We start from the raw sequence: 17,146 nt of genomic DNA, 5'->3' as shown, positions 1-17,146 counted from the left end.
ACACAATGTCCTTTTTCAAGGGGGTCTCATCAGTCTTAGATTTTAAAGCCAAAAGAGTCACATACCAATCCAAAAACGTAACGTACATACATAGATGGGCTTTTGGTCCCTGGACCGGAAACACTTTGCCACTGGATTCAAGCTAGCCTGGCTGATGACGGCTGATTAGCCAGATACCAGTCCCAGGAAGTCTGTTTCCGGTTCAGGGAAAGCATTGCTTGGCAGTTCGGGCTGGACTGTTCCCATGAGGCACAGGGTCCGACTGATTTGCATATGGCTGGGTCTGAACTGGGGTGGCGGAGTGAGCTAAAGAATGATGATGGATTAAACCCAGATCAGTTGACTGGGGGTGAGTGCTTGCGATGTTCAACACTTTGTCCATCATCCCCTTTGGTTTTTCTTAATTGCAATACCGACATGTTTGATAACAATACAAATATTTTTTTTTCTTTTTTTTTTTAAATGTACACTTACTGGTATGAAATGCCAATGCTCTCTGTATTTCCGCACACCGCTTTCCCTCTTTCTGAGTAGTATAATGAATTAAATTAGGATGTTATTATAATTGAGACACTTTGGTAAATTAATTAATGTTTAAGTAATATTTGAAATGTAGATTGAACTATCTGAACAACCATGTGTGTTATTAATAAAAATCAGAAATATGAAGTAACAAGCTTACCTTTGAGCATCTACACGGGAATGTAAAATTTACACAGTCATTTTTGAAAATAGCAGCTTTCATGTTTTTCTGTAACATGACACTATTCTTTGAAGGAGAGTGGGAGGGTGAGCGCGTGACTTGAGATCAGGTGAATTAAGTTCCCGGGTTGCTGCAGTTCCACAGCTTCACCCTCTAAGCAGCGTAGCCACAAACCTAGTGCCTGACACACTCTGGGACCTTCTCTTTCCAGGAGAAGGACTTAAACCTATCTGACTTGGGAGCGCTGAGAGCGGAGCTGGATATCCCCATTCCAGACCCAGCTAAGGATAAGGAAAAGGAGGAAAAGTTGAAAAAAGAGAAGGAGGCGGTGAGTAGCTTGGCACGGGGGAATGGCTGTGGTCAGGGAGAAGCAAAGTATCCATGATAATATTCCTTCTCGTGATGGGAGATGCATTTGAGCCAATCATAGCGCCTCAAGACTTTCTTTTTCTTTTTAAAGAAAGGTGAGGAGACCGGAAAGAAGAAAGATGATGAAGAGGAGAAAGGTGAGATGAAGTTAAGAATGTAACCTCCCCACCATCCATCCTGGATCCGCAAGCCCCTTTCCCACTCCTCACCCCCTAGCAAGATCTGGTCAGACAATCTGTAGTCCGTGAGTCTTTTGGTTCAGTGGCCCAAGTTGTAGGGCGTGTAGAGATAATCACCAGTGCCATGCATTAATGGTTCCATCCAGAAACCAGGGCTCATTCTCCCCTGACACCAAGGGACTGCCACAGAGGCCAATCTTGCAGTCACATCCACAAAGTCATGGTCCATAGAAGAGAGGTGACATGGAGAAAAATGAACTAAGGGGCTAAACCTGCTCGCATCAAAGATCGCTGTTACTTAAGGCCAAGGCACTAAGATCAGCTCCCACCCAGAAACTGATGGCCGTGAGCCCCCCCCAGCATCCCTTCCTAGGGGGAAAGGGAGAACATCTTCCTGAGGATGCGTGGGAGTGTGGTCTTAGACTCTGTGGTCCTAAGCAGCAGTGTGGTTTCAGTGTTTTGGTTCCTGGATGAAGCAATTGTGTCATGGGTGATCCTTGTTTGGAAAGTTGAATCTCTCCCTGGGAGGTGTGCGAGTTTAGCATTCTGGGGGTCTCCGCTTTCTGGGCCTAAGTGATTCTGACCTTTGTGCCTGTTCCCGTGTGGCCTCGTCCTCAGTGCTGTGGTGTGGGAGGTTGGGATGTGCCCTTAATGGTCATGATTCACTCCCAATCTCCACAGGTTGGACTTGGCCTTATAGGTTCAGAGAGACCTCTGGCCTCTTCGCTGAATGTTTAAAGTAGGTATGGGTCTTGTTGGCTTCCGCTTTTCTAAGGTAGTTTCAGTTTGTACTCTCCTTTCTTGGCTGTGTGAGAAGGTTCTTCCTTTTTTCATGTTCACAGCTTGGGGAAGGAAATGGAGCTGGGCAGCTGGTTTAGACACCCTATGCTATACTGTGTGTCAGGGATCCTAAGTGTGTACCAGAATGTATCCTGGGGCCTGTAGTATATCAAAGACCACAGATGTGGACAAAGATCAGGTAATCCCACTCCTCGTGGCCCCCGAGGTTCATGGGGTGGTGCTCTCCTCGCGGCTGGGCTGCCGCTATTACATCATGCTCCTGGGTTCACCACACACTTAGGGAGCCTAAGCCTCTGAGGAAGAAGAATTCGAAACGCGTAAGGCGAGACGAAGTGACTGCTTGAATTTCTCCTGCGTGCGTGTGCCTTTCATACCAGTGAATAAAGGTTAAGGGTTCAACCTTCTCAGCTGTCCGAGTGCTCCCTAAGTGTGTGGCGAACCCAGGAGCATGATGTAATAGCGGCAGCCCAGCCGCGAGGAGAGCACCACCCCATGAACCTCGGGGGCCACGAGGAGTGGGATTACCTACCTCACTGTGGGGCATCTGAGCTGGATGAGGACGGAGGCGCATGTGGGGGCTCATTCTGAGCCTAAATGCAGCTAAGACAGTGCTTCCATCTATGGACTTTAACTTCAACTCCTACAATGCTTCGGACACAGTCCCATCTGGGCAGCCCATCAAGGGGCGTGGCATGGTTTATTAAGGCAGCATGAGGGAGTGTGCACACAATCTTCGTTGATAAGCCTCTGAGGAAGAAGAATTCGAAACGCGTAAGGCGAGACGAAGTGGCTGCTTGAATTTCTCCTGCGTGCGTGTGCCGTTCATACCAGTGAATAAAGGTTAAGGGTTCAACCTTCTCAGCTATCCGAGTGCTCCCTAAGTGTGTGGCGAACCCAGGAGCATGATGATATATATATATTCTTGCTGCACATAATCTCGACCCCTTCATACTTAAACTGGAAGAGCCCCATCCACCCTGGACTCCTTTAAACCCATGATGATACATACCATAGGGGAAGCCATGCATAAGGTAAGATTGGGCTCTGCTGAATATCCGCGCCCTTATCCCATCTTTTCTTCCAAAACAAACCTACTTGGCCCCCATTTCATAGATTTGTTTAATAGATCCCTTCCCACTGCTGAATATCATGATGACTGAAAGGCCCATAGTACAGAACCTGCATTGCTGGCTGTGACTGACATCATCTGGCTAACTTTGGATGAGGGCAAATCTGCTGGCCACATCTTCCTTGACCTCTCGGAAATCTTTGACACTGTATCACATGCCATCTTGATAAAATGGCTGCATGAGATTGGCCTCTATTCTAATGCCCTCAGGTGGTTTTGGTCTTTCTTGTCAGGTACAACACAATCCACCCACCTTCCTCTGTTCAAGTCGGATGCTGTATCTGTTACTTGTTGCATCTCCCAAGGATCGTCCTTGAGCCTGTTGCTTTTTAACATCAATATGGTCCCATTCAGCTGCCATTGAGCTTTGACATTGTACCCTACGCAGGCAATACACAATAGTATTGATTGTAGAAATGCTGAGGCTACAAAATCCGACTTTGTGTGCTGTTTGACATCAGTTGCCCGCGGACGCAGGACAAGCGTTTAAAACTGGACCGCGACGAGACGGAGCTGATCCTGTTCGGGAAAGCTTTTTCTATCTGAAAGAACCAGTAGAGTAGGCCCAACCCTTACTCCCCAGGAAACCGGGTAGGAATCTGGGCATCATAGTTGACAACATGCCATCCATAATATACAGAACTTCTTCACAAGACCTTCAGCTTGCTTCCTATTACGTTAATTGTATAAAACTAATTGTTTTCATGCTATACACTATTCAGAGCACTCCGGATTGCATGATCTACAGTGTACTTAGCAGATCTCCTTCTACCCCCACTCTGAAGTCCTTACACTACCTACCAGTACCAGTTCACTATCGTGCCTTCTTTAAACTGCTGTCATGTCCACAAACCTCTCTATACAGTAGGACCATATTACTTGCGCAGTAGAGTATTTATGTGTAGACTAGCCAGGTCTCTCAGAGCGGCCAAGGAGGACGACATCTTCATGCAGCGCATCCATCGGGCCAGAATGGGCAGTTGTCCCTACATTGACCTTGCAGCTTTTCACTGTAACACTGTTCCATGTGTCTAACATAGAGTCTCACGCTGTTGAGGAAGCTTCTCAAAAATTGCCTTTACTAAAATATATAATAAGTTCCTTCGCTGTTCATTATTTATCCACTTCATGTATTACACCCTTTGGGCTGATCGACTGAATCAGGATATCCATTTGTGGATGAGTAGGCGCCATAGAAAACAAAAGTAACATAACTTAAGTGAAGGTAATCAAGTGAAACAAATGACTAAATCACGTATCAAGTGGGCGAACTGCAATAACTGCCCAAGGTTAGTGGTATATGGATAGTGAGTCTCATTGGGACTGGATAAACGACAAGACTTCTGTCACTTAGATAATCCATTCTTCCTCGTACCCTCAGGCTCCCAAAAACATGAATACGATCTAAACAGATAGTGCTGCCTGACAGTGGCACTGCATTTCTCCTAAAAGCCCGCTCATGGGTAAATATCTCCTTGTATGTAAGTGATGGCCATGGATTTACCTCAAACTTTCTTCAGTGGCTTGTGTCTGGAGCCAAGGGCTCCTGAAAATACGGGGCAGTGGAACAGACTCAGACATCCCACAGTGGAGTGGCGTAGGGGACAGGATGTTGGTGGAATTAGGATGCTATAAGGGACAGGAAGTTTCTTGAATTCTATTCAAATGAATTTTTCAATGTTATAGGTCATATCTAGAAGGGCGTATAAATTGGAGAATATCCATTTAGAGTTAAGAAGGTGACACTGCTAGTTGAAGTGTGGTCTAGCATGTACATTTTATGGCTGGTGACCTTAAGACTAAGAGAGTCAGAGACAACTAACAAGATCAGATTGTCAGACAAAAACAAACACTAACAAAAAATGAAAGGTATTTGACACCTAAAACAGATGCCCAGACTCCATGAGCACCATCAGAATCCGTGCAGATACCCAGATTCCCCAGACAACCAGCAAAGGCCCAAGGAAAAAGAACATGGTCAGATGCCCAGAAACTAAACGTCACCCAGAGATCACGAACATGTTCTTTAGTCATTGAAATGTTATGAGAGCAGGTCAAATGCTTGGTACACTTCTACAAAATACCATCCATAAACAGCTTTTGACAGGAAACATATTTGGTATTATTTTTTTATGAATATGTGCTGTTTATAAAATATTACAGAATAATAGTATTTTAAAAAGGGCGGAAGGGGTGACTGTGTCCCTTTAATAATAGAGCATGAGTAGTGTTCTGTGAATAAGGGTTTGTACCGAGCTCAGGGTTGGTGCGTAGAGGTTGTGAAGTGTCAGGATTAAAGGCATTTACCAATCTCTGTATACGACACAGTGTCTTATTGCGATTTTTTTTGTAAGGGTCCATGGGTTTGAACCGTGAGTAATGATGGGGTTCAGTGCTCTATATAGTGCTTTCGGTTCAAGGGGCTCACATTCTGTGAGGTACAAGGGTCTCTACCATCCTCGTTCTGGTAGAAGGACCGTACAGTGCTCTGTATCAGGGGTATGTGCTTTGTGTTGGGATGTAGAGGTCTGTTCAATGCCCTGTAAGGGTTCTGAAGCCTGGGCTGTGCTCAGTGTTGAGATGTTGTGCGTTGGCTAGGTACTATGCTCACTGTTTGGTTTTATGAGCTTGCATCAGTATTGGGGCTCCAGGGTTTGTTTCTCCCTCAGAGGTGATTTTTAAAGCAACACTGATTAAATTGAATTTTCTCTAATTCCTAGGTCCTCCTTGTGGACCCATTAGCTCCAACGAGAAGATCTTGACCCTGCTGAGCCGAGTAAAGCCTGAAATCCGGGAAGTAAAGGAAAAGCTGAACCTGGTGAGACTTCATAAATACTCACAGAGAGACTCACAGCCTGGGGAACTGAACTTGGGGATGGATGGGAGATGACGGCCTCACTACCTGGGAAGTCTCACCACATGTGGGGGTAGTGTTCTCCCCGTCCAAGAGGGTTTTCACAAATTGAGGTGAGGGAATACTACTTTTGCAGCCCAAAGAGGGTTTAAAGTCCATTGAGAAATTGATCTTTGCTTCATGTTAAGGAGTAAAGAATTGTTTCCTTACTGCCTTTTTCAACCTGGGCCAACCCTTACAAACCAAACTGTAAGCAATGTAAACAAAAGTCTCTTCAGGTGAGCAACGAATCAGCAGGGAAAGGGTACTAAAATGACTGCAGAATTCTGAAAGTAAAACGCAAAACCTAGTTAACCCAGCTAACCAGGACCCGAAAATCTTGAGTTGCATTTGAGTACCCCCATTCAAAGAAGGTAAATCACCCGCTGAGCCAAGCATTTAACATAAAGATAGCTAATTATATAAATACCTCAAAGGGTGTCTGCGTGACTGACAATAAAGCTGTAAGGCAAGCTAAACAGCATTACAGTGGTAGAACATCTGCCCTACCTTTAGATGACTCGGCATCACGCCTCCACCCCTAGATCTGACGCTTTCTGATTCAGGCTTGAAACTCTTGATGATTTGTTCATCCTGAAGAAGGCTGTGGTGAAATCAAAACCACCTGAAAGATGCACTTGACTGTAACAGCAAAGACATAAGTATTAAATGTCTTGGCAGGAGATGGAATCGGACAACACAACAGATACTCCATCACCTCTCCAACCATCTTTGGTTTTGCTGATAGTGTTGAATTTAGCCGGAAGGTGGTCAAAGAGCAAAGAAGGGTGTGGGTTGTCAACAATTGACATATATATATATGCCTATGCTATGTTATGTGGTGAATCTAGAATTCCGGAAGGCCACCAAGGAACATAAGAGTTAGGATGTGGAGCAGAGCACAGCCTGATTACCATGTTTTATATAATTATTGGAGGTCTTATTGTTTTGTTACATCACACCCAGGTATCCAGTTTCTATGGTGTATTGAGCGTTTACCTTGTGGGGAAGAATGAGGGGCTAATTGGACTGTGCTTTTCATTTCTAGTGATGCTGTTGTTAACACATGGCTTTATATCACATGGCTTTATATAGTGCTGTGGTAAGGATGTGAAAGTTACTGCAGCCAGCTCAGGGAGGTTAGTGGGTCAGTAAGCAAGCGAGTCTCCAAGTAGGACCACTGTGGTCGTTTTATTAGGTCTCACCTGGCGCTAGCAGCGCGCATGCGCTGCTCTCGCCATGCGAGGGCTTCTTGGAATCAATACAGATTCCAAAGTCGTGTTTTCGCCCCGCCTGCAGTTTCATTTGTGCGCATCGTTTGGCGTCACGAATTATGCAAAAGACGGGGGGTGGAGCTTGCGAGCTGTAAGATGGCTGCTTGAGCTCTCGGCTCTGTGAAACTGCCACGATATCCGTCATTTATCCTGAGATTGCGGCGGCTGGTAGACTCACGTTCCTGATGCGAGGGGGTCGGAAAGCACCCGGTTTAAGTTTGAGCTGTTCCGGAGGCCATAACTCCTATGCTGTGATCGCTGGTGGGAGACAAGACACTGTGGCCTAAGCCCGGAGTTGGAGCTCCGGTCTGAAGTGCGACCGTGCGGCGGAGGTAAACCCGTCTGCTGTGTTCCCTGCGCTACCAGTGGAGTTGGGATCAGCGAGTCCGAGCGAGCGCTGTTCGGAACCTGTCCGAAGGGAGTATACCGAGGGTGAAGAGGATCCCCCCACACTACCTTGGGTGTACAGAGTGTGCTGAATACCCTTCAACGGCCACACTACTAGTGTGCTGTGCGACATGACTGACCCGGACGCCACTGCGACCCCACATCTCGGATCCCGCCGGGGGATGTGAAGCACTGCTACTAAGCTGGAGAGGCGCTTCCTGACACCTGCTGGGGCGTGCCGGGCTAGCAATATGACCCGGAGAGCCTAGCGCTGGGTGTCGGCTATTTTTTGGTGTCTGTCGGATGGCGAGATGGAGACGGGCCGAGAAGTCGAGCATCTGACTGCAGCCCTTCTACACACCTGGAGACGCGTATGTATGGCTGGCTGCAAACTGAACATAGCGCTCTCGATAGCCCAGGGGGACATTTGCAGTGTGCATCACTGTATGACTTGCACAATCTGGGGGCTGCTGGGCATTCCATCTGAGGTATAGCTGTGACGCTGTGGGCCCAATGGGGCTCTGGTGGACTGTCAGTGGAGTTGTTTTGGTGGGACCGAAGCCCTACAAACTAGAACTGCCCCTGAAAGTGTTGTGCTGAGACTCAGTTGGGGTAGTGCTGCGGACCTCAGTTGGCTACAGTATAAAGGAGTTGTGACAGAACCCACGTGGCCCAGTTTTCACCCTAATGACAAGGCGGACTCTGGTGCGCGTATTGGTGCCCGTGTCACGGTGGACAGAACAATGCAAGATGGGACAAAAACCAACCCAAGATCACGTTTGATCACAGAAAGTCAAAAGTGCGGGACACTTCGGCCGACGACGGGGATCCTTCGGCGGGACCTGCAGCCTGAGGATCTAGATGGGGACATCCGCTCAATGCTAGTGGCGATGGAAAAAAAACTTACAGGGTAGCCTTGCAGGGTTGGGCACTAAAATAGACGCTCTCTCATATCACTTGGACAGGATGTCTGAGAAATTGGACAAGCATGCGGAGCGTCTGGACATGTCCGAAGGTAGGATAACAGAGGTGGAGGATTCCCAAACGTGGATGGACTCTGACCACAAACAACTGGGCAAGGTCCTCCAAATATTGCAAGACAAAGCTGAAGATTTGGAGGCGCGGTCGCGCCGCAACAACATAAGAATCACGGGGATCCCTGAAACGACTCTAACTGGCAACTTGGAGAAGTTCGTAGAGAAGCTTCTGGTCACTCCCCTGGACACTGAGATGTTCTCTAACATGTTCGTGGTGGCGCGAGTGCACCGCTCGTTGGGAACTCGCCCACCCCCAGGGGCGTCACCTAGGCCTATAATTGCACGTCTGCTGAACTATAGGGACTCGGCGCTGGCGGCGGCCAGGACTAAGCAGACACTACAATATGAGGGGTCCAATAACTCCTCGTAGATAATTTGCCCCATTAAAGCGCCAGATGAAGGACCAGCATGTAGACTATGCCGTGCTTTACCCTGCCAGACTGCAGATTTTTACTGATCCTAAGACATTGCAAAGAGCTTTGAAGGAATGGGCAAAGGAGAAACGTTCTAGCCCTGAGAGGGAAATCTTGGAAGGAGCGGTCGGAGGCAGCCTGGATGACCAGGACTGAGACTTAACCTGACTGGGGTGCCATGCAGCGGATCACAAGGCGTAGTGAGCTGAGATCAGGCTGACAATGGGGGGGGGGGATCTTGCTTGTGAACTGAACCGTTATTGTGAGGATGTTTACACATAACTGCTGCTTTCTGTTACAGCCAAAAGATATCATGTCTACTTGCTGGGGGAAGGGGGGATCTCGGAGGCTCCGTTGCATTTCAGATTGGATTGAGCTGTGGGGGTAGCACCTGCTGCAGCGATAGGTTTGTTCCGGGCGGTGGAACGGAGTTGGTGCTGTGAATGACTGGCACACATGCACGTACCATGCTTGCAACATCTGCCCTCGTGTGAATCACGCTGTTTGAGTTCCATATGGGGGTGGGGGGTTGGGAACCTGAGGTTTGCATAATTGGATTTGCATTTGTGTTATTGTTAATTGTTGGGGGAAGGCAGGGAAGGGCTTGTCGATCAGGCAAAGTTGGGTGTTTCCTGGTGTGGGTGGGGGGTGGGAAGGTAATGAGACTTGCAATACGTATTCCAGATGATATTCCACTGTTCGTAGACTCACACTACAAAAGCAGGTTGAAGATAGTGCGGGACGTTCTCCTGCCACATGTTGCACTACACTATGACAGAGACTGGTAGGAAACATAGGGACACTGGCCTTGACACCGTGAGCATGCTCACATGGAACGTGCGTGGCCTTAATGACCACAGAAAAAAACATAAGGTCTTAAGGTATTTTTCAAGGCACAACATCGACACCGCACTATTGCAGGAAACGCATCTTCCCCTGGACAGCCCTATGCTACGTATACCGGGGCTCCATGGCAACATTCATGCATTTACCACTCATGCACGGGGGTCTTGATGTGGGTGAACCCCAAGGCGGCTCTGACATGGGAACCTTTAGAGACGGATGTGTCTGGTAGGTTTGTCATTACTAGATGCAGAGGGAAGGGTTTGGATTTCCTTTTGGTTAATGTCTACGGCCCGAATTACGACAGCCCGGACTTTTACAGACAGATGGCCGATATTATCAACCTGCATTCTGATGGCCAACAACTCTGAGGTGGAGACTTTAATTTAGTTAGAGACCCAACACTGGACAGATCGAATGGCCCGGAAAGGCGCCCTTTGGCAGCAGCTCATGCGCTGGAAAGCGATCTAGTATGTTTTGATATGTGTGATGTATGGTGCCACCGTTATTCAGCTAAAGGGGGTTTCACGCATTATTCTGCATATTATGATATACACACTAGAATTGACTATCGGTGTACTGATAGGCGACTGACTGCGCACCTTAGTGACTGTAAGATACTCCCTCGTACATACTCTGACCACTCCCCGCTGTTGCTGGTTATTGATGCCCCAAAACCACGTATCACTCCTTTCACTTGGAGATTTTCGCCTTATTCATTGCTAGATGCTGTCTTCCGGGAAGAAATGACCGAAGCCATCAAAACATTTTTTGACAAAAATGTGGGGTGAGTTGTCAGCTTTCAAACTGTCTGGGAAGCGTTTATGGTCTATATAAGAGGGGTTGCCATGTCCAAGCACGCAGAAGTACTTAGGTCGCTTCACACACACCTAGCGGACTTAGAGAAGAAGCTTGTGTCCCTAGAAGTGGCTCAACAAGCTGGGAATGGTGACATTGTCACACAGGAAATCAAACAAACACTGGAGGAGTATCATGAAACGGCCGACACTGAGGTCAAACACCTTGGCAAGTACGCCAAGGCCCGAGTGTATGGAGAAGGGGAGCGACCGGTGGCGGTTTGTGCTCGGCTGCTAAAACAACGTAGAGATAAGTCGGTAGTACCTGGGCTCACAACTGCAGACGGGGACACCCTATCGGAGGAAACGGACGTAGCGGACAGATTCCGACAATACTACTCTGACCTATATTTCTCTCTCGGCTGCGGTTCGGAGGAACGCATATTAGACTATCTCGAACATATCAAGCTGCCATGGCTGACGAACACCCATCGAGAGCCCTATTGAACGTCAGGAAATACTTCTTGCAGTATCGAAAATGAGAGCGGGAAGCGCTCCTGGATGGGATGGGCTGACGGTGACCTTCTATAAGACTTTTTTAGAGCTATTAGTGCCACATTTAACTGCTCTCTTCGAGGACATGTGTGTCACTGGTACGATGCCGCCCTCTATGAGAGAAGCGATTATAGTAGTGATCCTAAAGCCAGGTAAATCACCTGAAGATTGTGCATCGTACCGTCCTCTCTCCCTACTGAATGTAGATACAAAAATATTTGCAAAGATATTGGCGAACCGATTGGTACCGCTGGTACCCACTTTAGTGGGTTTTGTATCGGGCAGAAACCTGACTTATAATCTCCAAACAGTGTTCGCAGCCTTACAACATATCAGACAGGAGATCCCCGCTGTCGCCGTCTTTTTAAGTATGGAAAAGGCGTTTGACTCCATTGAGTGGCCCTTTCTCAAACAAGTACTATTTAGGATGGGCGTTGGACAGGTTTTTATACAGCTGATTGGGGTTTTGTATAACTCTCCCACGGCCAGAATCAAGATTGGCAACTTGGTTACGGACCCTATCCCCATTTCCAGGGGCACTAGACAGGGCTGACCCTGTCCCCCATTCTATATGCTCTGGTCTCTGAGCCCCTGACCTGTGTGCTTAGGAAATACCATAGCCACAGAGGTATCCGGTTCCCAGGCTACGAGCTGATAGTATCCACCTACGCGGACGACACATTACTGTATATCCGACACCCTGATAGTAACCTATCCCCAGTGCTCCGGGAGTTGGTACTTTTTGGATCTTTGTCGGTACTGCGTGTTAATTAGACTAAATCTATTATTTTTCCCCTAACACCGGCTACGGTGGCCATTGAGCCAGAATACCCGCTGCAGTGGACCACGGAAGCGGTGAGATATTTGGGAATTCGGTTGCACACTGACTCAGAGGTTGTGTTCTGGGAAAATTATTGGGTTGCAATTAGCAAACTAGAGGACGATATAGCCAGATGGGTCCAACTACCAGTCTTTGCTGGGTAGGGTCTCCATTATGAAAATGATTGTTCTGCCGCAACTCCTGTTCCTCTTTCTGAATATTCCCATGGTCTTGCCCCGGGTATTCTTCCAGTGACTCACGTCCCTTATGGTCCACTTGGCATGGGTGGGTAAACAGCCGTGTGTCAAGTGGAAGATTCTTACACTCCCGTATGCTATGGGAGGACTGGGTGCCCCGGATCTTGTACTATATTATAGAGCCGCTTAAGGAGCACAGGCGTACTATTTGATTCATGGCCCCTTTGACATACCACATCTCCACATAGAGGCGGTTGTGGCTGCTCCTGTGCCGGCTTTGATGTTTACACCTCCGGATAGGCGCACGGGTATTCTCGATTCACTTAACTCCATTACTCACGCTTGGCACTCTTTATTACAACAGCAAGTTGGAGCTATTTTGTATTCTCCTGTGGCCCGGCTGGACTGGTTCCGGTGTTTACCTCCGTGCAAAGATAAAGGGGTTACGATCACGATGAGCACTCTTGGAGCACTGACAATAGGGGATCTCTTCACTGACGGTGTAGCTAAGGGCTGGGGAGATATGGGATCTAGCGATGAGACACCGACACCGTTGATCCGCTTCCAATTTCATAGGGTGTGGCATGCACTCCTTGGGGTCCTAGGAGAGGACATGTCGGAGCTTCCAGTATTGACTAGCCTTATCGCAGCTATGTCGCCTCTCAAGATCGTATCCAGGGTTTACCAGGTTACGATGTCTAATAGACGTCATCAATACACTAAGGCCCGACTGGCCTGGCAGCGCAACTTACAAAAGGACATAACGGACGACATATGGACATATTGCTGCACTAGCACAAAGCACATATCCCTGAACGGGAGACATATATTAATACATTTTAAATGTTTGAACAGGGTTTATTACACCCCGGAGCACTTACATAGGTATGGACTGTGAGATGAATCCACATGCGACAAGTGTAATGCTCAGGCTGCTGATTTTTTTCACCTGGCATGGATTTGTCCAGGGATCTCTCGTTTGTGGGACCTTGTCTTTGCAGAATTGAGCCGTGTAGTGGGGATGCAGTTAACGCCAGAGCCTACACTCACGTTGCTTGGCTATTCCAGACAGATGCCCAAGGGGGTACGGCGTCTGATTGATATGGGTTTGTTGTTGGCTAAACGATGTGTTGCGATCTGCTGTTCACGTGGTCCTCCCCCCACACTCACCCAGTGGTCGCGAGATATGTTATATTGCAGTATGCAAACCGAAAACTACAGTGAACTACTGCCGCCACGTAATAGACCGAAGAGCTTCTGGGAACTGTATAAAACATAAGTGGCTAACAAAGGGGTGGGACTGGCAGACACTGGGCGTAGGGAGGAGGAGGCAGCACAGTACACAGCCCTGGCAGATGAGTAACAGGAGGACCATATTGTTTGTACACTAGGTTGTACTGTAATGGTGTTAGGGGTCGGGTTGCTGCAGGGACTAGAAAGTTGTGTATGTTATAGGGCAAGTTTATTGTTTTTTTTTATGCTGAATGTTCTGCACAGAAATATCTCCTTTTTTTGTATATAAGCTAAGTGCTGTCGTGCAAGTATGGATACTGTATGAGTCTCATGTTTTTGTTCGTATAAAATTTAATAAACATTTTAATAAAAAAAAAAAATGCAAAAGGCATTTTAATACCTCCTGGTTGCCACCCTGTCCGCTTTTGGCCACGCCCACCGGGATTAGATGTTTTACTGGCGGCGGTAGACCCTGTCTTCTAATTAGTGGGTAAGCACTTTTTTATTCTATTCCGCAGCTGCAAACGGTCACAGGAGGCAGTGTGTATGTGTACACTAGTTTTGTTTTGTTCTTGAAGCACGCTATGCATGCTTTCACTTTCCTACTTTCACACCCACCACTAGTGGGACAGGCTGCGCACCCCGTCGAAAATTTCAAAAATGTTTGCCCTTTACGTTGGCCTGCTCTGCGCTCACAAGTGTCCCTCTTTCACTCCACAGCACACACAGAATCTGTTCTTACGAGCCCAACAGAATAAATGGAACGACAAATGCCATTCCACCTCACTCCTATTTCCGATGTCTCGCTGATGGAGTTTACTGACCACACCTTCATATCCGGGAACTGTGTCCCTTCGTGCCGCTGCACTTGCTATTAAAGACATTCGGGAATACATCGAACCGCAGCCATCTTAGAGCTTATAGGTGAACCTAGTGAGAAGGCACAGTGTAGCGGAGCAGTCACGGTCGTGACCCTATTTACGATTCATATAGCGTCAACATTCTGGTTGAACATGTGTGTTTATTTGCCAAATTGGTGGTTGATGCACCGACACGATTAATGCGGCCGACACTCCTTTTACATGAAACCGTAGGTTTCCGATTCCTTATACATTTACGGTCATCTTTGTTTTTACTCTACATGGTCTCCTCTATGACAATCAGCCCAGTATGGTCGCAACAAATGCCATTCCACCTCACTTCCGTTTCCGACATCTCGCTGATGGAGTTTTTTTTTTAAACACATTTTATTTATCAAAGGACACATATGAAGCAGAGCTCTGTAACCCAGAGACAGCTGCACGATCAAGATTCAGTATTACGACTTTGAATTTTCACTAATGAGATCAAGGAGTAAATGAGAGCAATTATTGTAATTGTAAAACATTTGTAAAGCGCAAGGTTACCAAAGTCATGCCAGCGCTAGAGGCCAAAGTTAATGAACTACATATCAATTTATGGAAACAAAAACGTTTTGAAACGTTTCCGGAAGACCAGGTGGTTGGTTTCGCACCGAATGTCAAGGGGAAACAAATGATAGGTGGAGCAGAACCTGACAATACCTTATGTGAAATGCAGAGAGCCTTAAACTGCACTTTAAAATGCTTCTGCGGGCACCCTCTCGCGATGAAAATGGGAAGTTCCAGGCCCATGTAGAAGTCCAGTCCCTTCTTCCATATTGATACCAAAGGTGGCGCCTTCCATGCCCTAGCAATATCCCTCTTCACCAAAGTAAACCCCAACAGCATAAGATGACGTTTATAGACATTGCCTCCAATTCCCTCCAGAACATGTAAAGGCACCAGTCTTGGCAAATGAGGCAAGTCCCAACCCTACACTTCAGAAAGACAAGTCACCACCCCTCTCCAAAATCATGACAAAGCGAGACTGTGCCAAACCGTGCGCATCAAGGTCCCCTCCTCGCACCGAAGGCATACAGGGGAGGCCACCAACCCTGCCCTCCACAGCCGTACCCGCGTAAAGTAGACCCGGTGCAGGTATTTAAGCTGAACTAGTCACAACTGCACTGCTATGGCCGCCCCCGGGGGAGGCCAGGGCCTCGGTCCAGTCCTCTTCATCAAGTGAACCCACATCTTCCTCCCTGGCCCCCTGAGCTTAAGTAGTGTGGGGGAGCTGTGAGTCACCAGGGTTTGGTAAATATTAGATATGTTATGATCGTGGAGGTCCCCCATAAACAGCTTCACCTCAATCGGGCTAGACTCTGCCAATGACTCCAGCCCCTCTATGCTAGGGGAAAGGGTGTGCTGAAACTGTAGGTATTTGTAGAATTGGGTTTTTGGCATCTGGAAATCCCTTTGTAGATCTTGAAGCCCCTGAATGACGTCCCTAGGGTAGAGATACTAATGTTGTCCCAACCACGGAACCCTGACAAAGCAGCCAATTGCGGCAGGCGGCCAGTGTTCCTAGGAGGTGTCTACCGTGTCAGTGTATTCCTCCATGCCATCCTCCGCAAGGCCTGCTGCCAGAGTTGAAAGACCACCTGTGTTGCCGGCGGCAGGGATCTACGCACCGGCGCCGAGTACAGAATCGTATGGAGGGAGAGATCCCCCATAAGGCGCCGCTCCACCGCATATGAAGGGTCATCTCTATCACCATAACACCACTCATTTAAAACAAGCAGGTGCGAAGCCATGTAGTACGATACTATGTCAGAGGTCGCCAATCCGCCGTGGTACATAGAGATAAAACATGTCCGTAGGGCGATTCTGGCCGCAACCCCGCCCATAAAACTGTGCCCAATGCCGCATTTATCTGCCAAAACCATCTAGGAGAAATCGGATAGGGGTAGTTCTGTAATTGATACAGCAAGTGGGGGAGCGATACCATCTTAAAAATGGCCGATTGGCCATAAGTCGATAATGGCATATGTGACCATGTCTTGAGATCTTCCCGCACACACTCCCATACCGGAGCCAAATTCCGCTCCCATGACATGGTAGGTGAATCCGAAAGAAAGACCCTGAGATGCTTCATCCCGTCAGTGACAGCTCGGACAGACGAGGCCGAGGTACCCAAGCCCGACGCATCCCCCAAGGACCAAAGGATAGACTTACTGGGATTCAAATAAAGACCCGATGATTCTCCAAAGATCTGCATTATACGCAGCGGCTCTGTCTTGTCCACGTCAGTAAGAAAAAATAAGACGTCATCAGCGTATAAAGCAATATAATCCGACAAGCCATACTCCCATTCGAAACAGGTCACCTGCGCATCCATGCGCACCCAAGCGGCCAAAGGTTCGACCGCCAGCGCAAACAAGTAGGGAGACAACCGGGTACCCCTCCCGAGCGAAAAAGTGGAGGAGGTGGAGCCCGTGACGTGTACTGACGCAGTAAGATCAGTGTATAGTAAGGGCAAGTAGGACAAAAAGCACGGACCAAGATTCAGTCAGCGTAGCAGCGCGAAGAAGTATACCCAGCTAAGATAGTCAAACGCCCTGTCCATATCTGCCAAGAGGAGCGCCGCCCGCGTGCCGCGCCCCCTGATAGCAGCCAC

General features: G+C 47.9%; 1 protein-coding gene across 1 annotated transcript in view; it reads left to right on the top strand.

Annotated features, from left to right (window-relative positions):
* LOC146799803 (proteasome activator complex subunit 1-like) overlaps window positions 1–17,146 on the top strand; it is a 170,950-nt gene that overhangs the window by 65,585 nt on the left and 88,219 nt on the right. The window contains exons 4-6 of the mRNA XM_085627485.1: window positions 915–1,031; window positions 1,164–1,209; window positions 5,902–5,999. Of these exons, the coding sequence (XP_085483611.1) occupies window positions 915–1,031; window positions 1,164–1,209; window positions 5,902–5,999 (261 nt within the window). The remainder of the gene's footprint in view (window positions 1–914; window positions 1,032–1,163; window positions 1,210–5,901; window positions 6,000–17,146) is intronic.

This window comes from Triturus cristatus, chromosome 9 (genome assembly GCF_964204655.1).
Source record: "Triturus cristatus chromosome 9, aTriCri1.1, whole genome shotgun sequence".
Classification (NCBI taxonomy): domain Eukaryota; kingdom Metazoa; phylum Chordata; class Amphibia; order Caudata; family Salamandridae; genus Triturus; species Triturus cristatus.
The sequence above is the reverse complement of the archived record's forward strand: the minus strand, read 5'-3'. Positions and strand labels throughout refer to the sequence as shown.